Source organism: Balaenoptera acutorostrata, chromosome 14 (assembly GCF_949987535.1).
Source record: "Balaenoptera acutorostrata chromosome 14, mBalAcu1.1, whole genome shotgun sequence".
Taxonomy (NCBI): Eukaryota; Metazoa; Chordata; class Mammalia; order Artiodactyla; family Balaenopteridae; genus Balaenoptera; species Balaenoptera acutorostrata.
In genome coordinates this window covers 53,864,124-53,874,753 of record NC_080077.1, presented here as the reverse complement: position 1 = coordinate 53,874,753, position 10,630 = coordinate 53,864,124, and the positions used below count along the sequence as shown (strand labels likewise).

General features: G+C 38.8%; 1 protein-coding gene across 2 annotated transcripts in view; it reads left to right on the top strand.

The window, feature by feature from the left end:
* The window catches only part of CRYBG1 (crystallin beta-gamma domain containing 1), a 232,880-nt gene that overhangs the window by 188,230 nt on the left and 34,020 nt on the right, over positions 1–10,630 (top strand). For both annotated transcript variants that reach the window (XM_028168717.2, XM_057527737.1), the window contains exon 8: positions 1,096–1,235. In XM_028168717.2, the coding sequence (XP_028024518.2) occupies positions 1,096–1,235 (140 nt within the window). The remainder of the gene's footprint in view (positions 1–1,095; positions 1,236–10,630) is intronic.

Sequence of the window (10,630 nt, the reverse complement as noted above, 5' to 3'; positions counted from 1 at the left end):
GAATTAATGCTTTTCATGTTATTACATGGTTTGGGGTTTAACTGAGCATCATATTCCATTGATACGATACGCTATCATTTATTTTACCTTTCTTCTTACTGTGGGACTTAGGGAAAAACTTACCTTAAATAATACTGCATGAACGTTTTTGTGCATTTAATAATGTATACATTTTCTGATTTATTTCCTTGGGGTAAGTTTTTCTGAATGGTGTCATGTTAAAGAGAAGGAATACTTTTATGGCTCCTAATATGTGATGAATTGTAACTTTTTACAGATTGTGTTTATGGTTTCTTGACACATAAACATAAGTCACGACGTATATTCAAGGGGGTCACCTTTTCAGTTCACTAAATTTGTTCCTTTTGTTAATGTTTGAAAGAGCTGCCCCTAAACTGACCCAAGTGTTACCATTTTTTCTGTACCTCAGTTCACCTCGCTCTGCAACACAGAAGAGGTTCAAAAAACATTCGATCAGGGCTCAGGCACTCAGCCAAGGGAGGCCTTTTGTAGAGTGTTTGATGGACATGCAGTGCATGGAATAGTGACCAAAGTGTAGAGATTTAAATCACCATAAACGTGTGCCTTTGCCTTTATGACTTAGACCAAGCCGACATCATAGTCAAGGAGAGTTACCGCAGGGGGCTTATGGGCACAAAACAGCTGAGGAAGATTCCAAGTGCAACCACTCTATAAACCAGTATCTCTGGACGTGGACGGTCACAGGAGAGCAAAGGAACTAAAACTCATGTTACCAAGGAAAGCGAAGCAGTTTTTTTTTTTTTTTTTTCTGTGAGGATGAGAGAAATAACTATGTTCCAAAACTCTAAAATACACTTCTGGTGATCTTTACTTGAATGTAACACTGAGATATATGACTAAACCAATGTGTCTGCCGTGAAAGATCATATATTATTAAGTCATGGGTGAAAACAGGAAAGGGATAAAGTGGCAGGTGATCTGTGCAATCTATGTGTATGTTTAAAGCTTCTTTCAATTATTTGAAAAGAAGAATAATGAGCTTACTGTAGAGTTTAATACATGGTGTACTATTATACATGTATACGTGTTTTCATTTTTCTTTTTTTTTTTTAGGATTACAGAGTTAGTCAGATTGACTTATTTACTGAACCAGAAGGGTTAGGACTTCTAAATTCCTACTTTGATGATACTGAAGAAATGCAGGGGTTTGGTATGATGCAGAAGACTTGTTCCATTAAAGTACATTGGGGCACGTGAGTATTTTATTCCCAATACAATTTTAATGAAGCCCTTTTTTGAGTGTAAAAAGAGGACTTAAGATACTCTGTGTCTGATTTGTTGTCCTGTTAAGTAATTATTGACTACGAGGTTTTATTATTTTTTTGATAAGGCACATAAAAATCTGATATTTTTGGTTACTGTGTAACCTGTGTTCTTATGATTCAGCTCTCTTATAAACAATGATGATTTCTTGGAGGAAGTGCAGCGAGAAAACTGCATTTTTGAAAATAATTAATTTATTTTTGGCTGCATTTGGGTCTTCGTTGCTGCGCATGGGCTTTCTCTAGTTGCAGTGAGTAGGGGCTACTCTTTGTTGTGGTGTTCAGGCTTCTCGTTGTGGTGGCTTGTCTTGTTACGGAGCATGGGCTGTAGGCACGTGGGCTCAGTAGTTGTGGCTCATGGGCTCTAGAGCGCAGGCTCAGTAGTTGTGGCGCACGGGCTTTGTTGCTCTGTGGCATGTGGGATCTTCCCGGACCAGGGATCAAACCCATGTCCCCTGCATTGGCAGGCGGATTCTTAACTACTGCACCACCAGGGAAGTCCAAAAACTGCATTTTTAATGTGGGGATTTCCTTATTGCAAAGGAACCTGATTCATTCAAAGCTGAGTTGCAGATTATACCTTCAGGGTAATTCAAAGGAGGTAATTAAAGCATGTGTGCCCCTGATACTTCAGGTGGGATGGAGGCCAACATGCATGCTACTTCCTCTAACATTTTCACACAATGCTTTCCAAAGCGCCCAGAATGTTGGTTTCAAAAATCACAGGAAATTGCAAGGGTATTTTGAAGGAAATGGGAATATCTCAGAGGAGAAATTAGGCTAGAAAGTGCAGGTTGCAGAACTGAAGCTTGTGGCTTCTGCAGTGGAGTGCACAGCCCAGGGCATGTGACAGACATCCCCTGAGATGCAGGAAAAAACACCAAAGCTTCTTTATATATTATTTAAAATCTTCTTTTCAAATTTTCTCTTTGTGTATATTTTCTAATCAATTCATAATATATTCAGTGGTTATATATATAATTTATAAATATTATATATTCAGAGACTGCTCCAGAGATTTTATTAATGGAATATGCGTAAGATAATACATATGTAATGAGTCCGAAGGTAAATACTACAAGAAACATAAATTATGGAGAGGGACAGTGGAAGTGCTACTTTAGAGAGTGGTCGGGAAGGTCCCTGGTGACCTTTAAGCAGAGACCTGAGGAAGTGAGGGAGTCAGCTGTGGGACATCTGAGGGAGGCTGAGCAGGGGAGTGTCCTAGGCAGGAAGCCCAGCATTTGCAAAGCCCTCCAGGGGATGTTTGGGCAACAGGTCGGAGGTCTGGCTGCAGTGGAGTGAGCTAGGAGGACCAGTGATGGGAGAGAGGCCTCGTGTCCTGTCAGACCCTGAAGGACTTGGGAGGGATTTTAGGTGGCTCCAAGTGACGTGAGAACTCATTGGAGGATTTTGATCTAACTTGTGTTTTAGGAGGATCACTCTAGCTGCTGTGTAAAAATAGATTGTAAAGAGGTAAGAATGGAAGCAAAGAAACCAGTTAGGAGGTCACTGCATTTACATAGGCAAGAGGTTTTGGTGACTTGGCATGATAGTAGTGGTGAAAAATGGTCAGATTCTGGATACATTTTGAAGACAGAACCAACATGTGCTGACAGATTTTATGTGGGGTGTGAGGGACTGAGGAATGTACAGGGTTTGGGACCCCAGCATTTACCGGAATGGAGAAAACTAGGAGGGAGAATGAAATCCAGGAGTTCAGTTTGTGAGGTTAAGTTGGAGATGCCAACTGCACATTCAGGTAAGAGGTCAGGAAGGTGACTGAATGCATGACACTGGAACTTGGGGTTGGGGTGAGGCTGGAGATAAAATCAGGAGTCATCAGCACGGAACCCGGTGCTAGACAGGATCTCACGGGGAGTGGGTGTAAAGAGCAGAAAAGGCATCTGAGCTTCGGGCACTTTTGTATCTAGTGATTGGTAAGAAAAGGAGGAATCTAAACAAAACAAGTGTCTTCATCTCTTGCTGCCTTTTACTTTTTTCACATCAGAGATCTCTACATCTTTTTTCTCAAAGCATTTAATGTTGAGAAATATCACTTTCCTTAGAAGAATGAAATAGGCGTCTGCCATAATATTTTAATCTCCATTTCTGGAAGGTTTCATGACTCAGGCTTGGGCTATGTGGAAGCATAATGAGCTACACTTAAAGTTTCTTAACCTTGACAGTAAGTTTAACCTAGTTTTATAGGTGGTAGTTACAAACCAGTAATGTTTTACAAGTTTTGATGGGCTTGCATGGCAGTAGACTTTTTTTTTTTTTTTCCCCTGGTTCTTTATTTCCATTAGGATAATAGAAAGCTGCCTTGGATGTCAGCTCAGAGTTTGGGGTCATTGAACTTGGTCTTCTTGGGACCAAGTCAGTAGTACTTTTACAGACCTCCAAGGAGAATCTCAGTGGGTTGGGAGAATTCAGCTGATAACAGGTATACCCAAGCTCATGTTGCTTCTGTTGGTGCAGCAGTCCCCTGAACTGGTGTAAGAGAAGACTTTGCTGGGGGTGGTGTAGGGGGGCACAGCACTTGTTTAGATTCCATTAGGAGATTTATTTCAGGGCCTGTTCACTCTGGATTAGGTTTTGCTACGCATACACAAATTAAGAGTACTACTCGTCAGTTTCTTATTTGGGAAAGTGAGACATTTCTAACTCACTTTTCCTTTCAGATTCTGTTGTGTGTGATTTGTTTTTAAACCTTTGTTTAAAGCAGCTGGCTAATCCTAGTACCCATCCTTGTAGAGGTGAGGGTGCATCTTTTTTTGAGTATATTTCTAATAAACAAAGCTAAGGAATTTTAGAACTTCAAAGGGAGCATTATGAGCATCTGTTCCAACACCATCATTTAACCAAGGAAGACAGGTTTTGGTCACTTTCTCAAGTTGGATTAGTTGTTAGGATTAGTCATCAGCAGAACAGGTACTGGAATGCAGGTGTTCTGAAGTCAAGGGACATTTTTTAATAGCCACATATTCTTTGATCAGTGCTGTTATGAAATATTTGATATATAAGAATATATGTATATGTGAATTACAAAGCCTAGTAATCAAGCCCCCACGTGCCCATCACCCAACTGAGAACCTCACCGTTACCAATGCTGCCGCAGGACCTGGCATAGCCCACCTGCTCCCATCCCCCTGACTTCTCTACGTGTGTGACCCTCTCTAAAATTTTGTGTTTTTCTCATTCCCTTATTTTATAGTTTCATCCTATAGTATCTGTCCCTGCACTGTTTTAGTTGTGCTTGCTTTTGAACTTTATAAATATGTTATCAAACTTCCGTGTGGCTTGTTCCTTTTTCTCTACATTGTTTCTAAGATTACCCATATTGATGAGTATATCTGTACTTACTCTTTTTGTTTGTTTTAAATTTATTTTTTGGCTGCATTGGGTCTTTTTTTTTTTTTTAAATAGGACTTTATTCACAGGACTCTTAGCCTCTAGAAATGTTTTGCATTGAAAGAAAGCTATAAAGAATTGATCTTTTCTTTAGAATTGTTTAAAAGTTTTATATGTTCTATAACCACACGTAAAAATTATGACTAATGAATTCAGTCAAGCTCCGAATATTAATCCTCTGAAAGTAGCTTTTAGGTTAACATTTTAGGTGTGGCTCAATTTTGTACCTTCAGTTGACTTGTCATCTATTGAAAGAAGGCCCACTTGGATGGGAGCCCCATCTTCCTCTCTGCCTTGACCCAGGTGGACCTGTGCTCATATACATCCCTACTTGTAGACATGACCTTTTCTTAGATTTCAGCTCTCTGATGGGTTCAAGAAATTTTGTAATCTTCTGCTTTATCCAGCTTTTTCTTCTTGTTAGGATAACACTCTTCTCAGCTTTCTCCATCTTAAGTGGAAACTAGCATCCCCATTGTGATAATTTTTTTAAATTAATTAATTAATTTTTTTATACAGCAGGTTCTTATTAGTCATCCATTTTATACACATCAGTGTACACATGTCAATCCCAATCTCCCAATTCATCCCACCACCACCCCCTGCCACTTTCCCCCCTTGGTGTCCATACGTTTGTTCTCTACATCTCTGTCTCTATTTCTGCCCTGCAAACCAGTTCATCTGTACCATTTTTCTAGGTTCCCCATATATGTGTTAATATACAATATTTGTTTTTCTCTTTCTGACTTACTTCACTCTGTATGACAGTCTCTAGATCCATCCACATCTCTACAAATGACCCAATTTCGTTCCTTTTCATGGCTGAGTAATACTCCATTGTATATATGTACCACATCTTCTTTATCCATTTGTCTGTCGATGGGCATTTAGGTTGCTTCCATGTCCTGGCTATTGTAAATAGTGCTGCAATGAACATTGGGGTGCATGTGTCTTTTTGAATTGTGGTTTTCTCTGGGTATATGCCCAGTAGTGGGATTGCTGGGTCATATGGTAATTCTATTTTTTTTTTAATATATTTTTTTAAACCATATTTGCTTATTTATTTATTTATTTATTTTTATTTTATGGCTGTGTTGGGTCTTCGTTTCTGTGTGAGGGCTTTCTCTAGTTGCGGCAAGTGGGAGCCACTCTTCATCGCGGTGCACGGGCCTCTCACTATCGCAGCCTCTCTTGTTGCGGAGCACAGGCTCCAGACGCGCAGGCTCAGCAATTGTGGCTCACGGGCCTAGTTGCTCCGCAGCATGTGGGATCTTCCCAGACCAGGGCTCGAACCCATGTCCCCTGCATTGGCAGGCAGATTCTCAACCACTGCGCCACCAGGGAAGCCCTTCATTGTAGTTTTGATTTGCATTTCTCTAATGATTAGTGATATTGAGCAGCTTTTCATGTGCTTCTTGGCCATCTGTATGTCTTCTTTGGAGAAATGTCTATTTAGGTCTTCTGCCCATTTTTGGATTGGGTTGTTTGTTTTTTTTTAATATTGAGCTGCATGAGCTGTTTATATATTTTGGAGATTAATCCTTTGTCCATTGATTCGTTTGCAAATATTTTCTCCCATTCTGAGGGTTGTCTTTTCGTCTTGTTTATGGTTTCCTTTGCTGTGCAAAAGCTTTTAAGTTTTATTAGGTCCCATTTGTTTATTTTTGTTTTTATTTCCATTACTCTAGGAGGTGGATCAAAAAAGATCTTGCTGTGATTTATGTCAAAGAGTGTTCTTCCTATATTTTCCTCTAAGAGTTTTATAGTGTCCGGTCTTATATTTAGGTCTCTAATCCATTTTGAATTTATTTTTGTGTATGGTGTTAGGGAGTGTTCTAATTTCATTCCTTTACATGTAGCTGTCCAGTTTTCCCAGCACCACTTATTGAAGAGACTGTCTTTTCTCCATTGTATATCCTTGCCTCCTTTGTCATAGATTAGTTGACCATAGGTGCGTGGGTTTATCTCTGGGCTTTCTGTCTTGTTGCATTGATCTATATTTCTGTTTCTGTGCCAGTACCATATTTTCTTGAGTACTGTAGCTTTGTATTATAGTCTGAAGTCAGGGAGTCTGATTCCTCCAGCTCCGTTTTTTTCCCTCAAGACTGCTTTGGCTATTCGGGGTCTTTTGTGTCTCCATACAAATTTTAAGATTTTTTGTTCTCATTCTGTAAAAAATGCCATTGGTAATTTGATATGGATTGCATCGAATCTGTAGATTGCTTTGGGTAGTATAATCATTTTCACAATATTGATTCTTCCAATCCAAAAACATGGTATATCTCTCCATCTGCTGGTATCATCTTTAAATTTTTTCATCAGTGTCTTATAGTTTTCTGCATACAGGTCTTTTGTCTCCCTAGGTAGGTTTATTCCTAGGTATTTTATTCTTTTTGTTGCAGTGGTAAATGGGAGTGTTTCCTTAATTTCTCTTTCAGATTTTTCATCATTAGTGTATAGGAATGCAAGAGATTTCTGTGCATTAATTTTGTATCCTGCAACTTTACCAAATTCATTGATTAGCTCTAGTAGTTTTCTGGTGGCATCTTTAGGATTCTCTATGTATAGTATCCTTTCATCTGCAAACAGTGACAGTTTTACTACTTCTTTTCCAATTTGTATTCCTTTTATTTTTTTTCTCTGATTCCCATGGCTAGGACTTCCAAAACTACGTTGAATAATAGTGGTGAGAGTGGATATCCTTGTCTTGTTCCTGATCTTAGAGGAAATGCTTTCAGTTTTTCACCATTGAGAATGATGTTTGCTGTGGGTTTGTCATATATGGCCTTTATTATGTTGAGGTAGGTTCCCTCTATGCCCACTTTCTGGAGAGTTTTTATTATAAATGGGTGTTGAATTTTGTCAAAAGCTTCTTCTGCATCTATTGAGATGATCATATGGTTTTTATTCTTCAATTTGTTAATATGGTGTAGCACATTGATTAATTTGCATATATTGAAGAATCCTTGCATCCCTGGGATAAATCCCACTTGATCATGGTGTATGATCCTTTTAATGTGTTGTTGGATTTTGTTGATGATTTTTGCATCTATATTCATCAGTGATATTGGTCTGTAATTTTCTTTTTTTGTAGTAGCTTTGTCTGGTTTTGGTATCAGGGTGATGGTGGCCTCATAGAATGAGTTTGGGAGTGTTCCTTCCTCTGCATTTTTTGGAAGAGGTTGAGAAGGATGGGTGTTAGCTCTTCTCTAAATGTTTGATAGAATTCACCCGTGAAGCCATCTGGTCCTGGACTTTTGTTTGTTGGAAGATTTTTAATCAATTTCAATTTCATTACTTGTGATTGGTTTGTTCACATTTTCTATTTCTTCCTGGTTCAGTCTTGGAAGGTTATACCTCTCTAAGAATTTGTCCATTTCTTCCAGGTTGTCCATTTTATCGGCATAGAGTTGCTTGCAGTAGTCTCTTAGGATGCTTTGTATTTCTGCGGTGTCTGTTGTAACTTCTCCTTTTTCATTTCTAATTTTATTGATTTGAGCCCTCTCCCTCTTTTTCTTGGTGAGTCTTGCTAATGGTTTATCAATTTTGTTTATCTTCTCAAAGAATCAGCTTTTAGTTTTATTGATCTTTGCTATTGTTTTCCTTGTTTCTATTTCATTTATTTCTGCTCTGATCTTTATGATTTCTTTCCTTCTGCTAACTTTGGGTTTTGTTTGTTCTTCTTCCTCTATTTCCTTTAGGTGTAAGGTTAGGTTGTTTATTTGAGATTTTTCTTGTTTCTTGAGGTAGGCTTGTACAGCTATAAACTTCCCTCTTAGAACTGCTTTTGCTGCATCCCATAGGTTTTGGATTGTCGTGTTTTCATTGTCATTTGTCTCTAGGTATTTTTTATTTCCTCTTTAATTTCTTCAGTGATCTCTTGGTTATTTAGTAACACATTGTTTAGCCTCCCTGTGTTTGTGTTTTTTACATTTTTTTCCCCTGTAATTGATTTCTAATCTCATAGCATTGTGGTAAGAAAAGATGCTTGATATGATTTCAGTTTTCTTAAATTTACTGAGGCTTGATCTGTGGCCCAAGATGTGATCTATCCTGAAGAATGTTCCATGTGCACTTGAGAAGAAAGTGTAATCTGCTGTTTTTGGATGGAATGTCCTATATCAGTTAAATCTATCTGGTCTATTGTGTCATTTAAAGCTTGTGTTTCCTTATTAATTTTCTGTTTGAATGATCTGTCCATTGGTGTAAGTGAGGTGTTAAAGTCCCCCACTATTATTGTGTTACTGTCGATTTTCTCTTTTATAGCTGTTAGCAGTTGCCTTATGTATTGAGCTGCTCCTATGTTGGGTGCATATATATTTATAATTGTTATATCTTCTTCTTGGATTGATCCCTTGATCATTATATAGTGTCCTTCCTTGTCTCTTTTAACATCCTTTATTTTAGTCTATTTTATTTAATATGAGTACTGTTACTCCAGCTTTCTTTTGATTTCCATTTGCATGGAATATCTTTTTCCATCCCCTCACTTTCAGTCTGAATGTGTCCCTGGGTCTGAAGTGGGTCTCTTGTAGACAGCATATATATGGGTCTTGTTTTTGTATCCATTCAGCAAGCCTGTGTCTTTTGGTTGGAGCATTTAATCCATTCACATTTAAGGTAATTATCAATATGTATGTTCCTGTGACCATTTTCTTAATTGTTTTGGGTTTGTTTTTGTAGGTCCTTTTCTTCTCTTGTGTTTCCCACTTAGAGAAGTTCCTTTAGCATCTGTTGTAGAGCTGGTTTGGTGGTGCTGAATTCTCTTAGCTTTTGCTTGTCTGTAAAGGTTTTGATTTCTCCGTCAAATATGAATGAGATCCTTGCTGGGTAGAGTCATCTTGGTTGTAGGTTCTTCCCTTTCATCACTTTAAGTATATCATGCCACTCCCTTCTGGCTTGTAGAGTTTCTGCTGAGAAATCAGCTGTTAATCTTATGGGAGTTCCCTTGTGTGTTATTTGTTGTTTTTCCCTTGCTGCTTTCAATAATTTTTTCTTGTCTTTCATTTTTGCCAGTTTGATTACTGTGTGTCTCAGCATGTTTCGGTTTATCCTGTATGGGACTCTCTGCGCTTCCTTGACTTGGGTGGCTATTTCCTTTCCCATGTTAGGCAAGTTTTCGACTATAATCTCTTCAAATATTTTCTCTGGTCCTTTCTCTCTCTCTTCTCCTTCTGGGACCCCTATAATGTGAATGTTCGTTGCATTTAATGTTGTCCCAGAGGTCTCTTAGGCTGTCTTCATTTCTTTTCATTCTTTTTTCTTTCTTCTGTTCTGCAACAGTGAATTCCACCATTCTGTCTTCAGGTCACTTATCCGTTCTTCTGCCTCAGTTATTCTGCTATTGATTCCTTCTAGTGTATTTTTCATTTCAGTCATTGTATTGTTCATCTCTGTTTGTTTGTTCTTTAATTCTTCTAGATCTTTGTGAAACATTTCTTGCATCTTCTCGATCTTTGCCTCCCTTCTTTTTCCAAGGTCCTGCATCATCTTCACTATCATTATTCTGAATTCTTTTTCTGGAAGGTTGCCTATCTCCACTTCATTTAGTTGTTTTTCTGGGGTTTTATCTTGTTCCTTCATCTGGTACATAGCCCTCTGCCTTTTCATCTTGTCTGTCTTTCTGTGAATGTGGTTTTTGTTCCACAGGCTGCAGGATTGTAGTTCTTCTTGCTTCTGTTGTCTGCCCTCTGGTGGATGAGGCTGTCTAAGAGGCTAGTGCAAGTTTCCTGATGGGAGGGACTGGTGATGGGTACAGCTGGCTGTTGCTCTGGTGGGCAGAGCTCAGTAAAACTTTAATTCGCTTGACTGCTGATGCGTGGGGCTGCGTTCCCTCCCTGTTGGTTGTTTGGCCTGAAGCGACCCAACACTGGAGCCTACCCGGGCTCTTTGATGGGGCTAATGGTGGACTC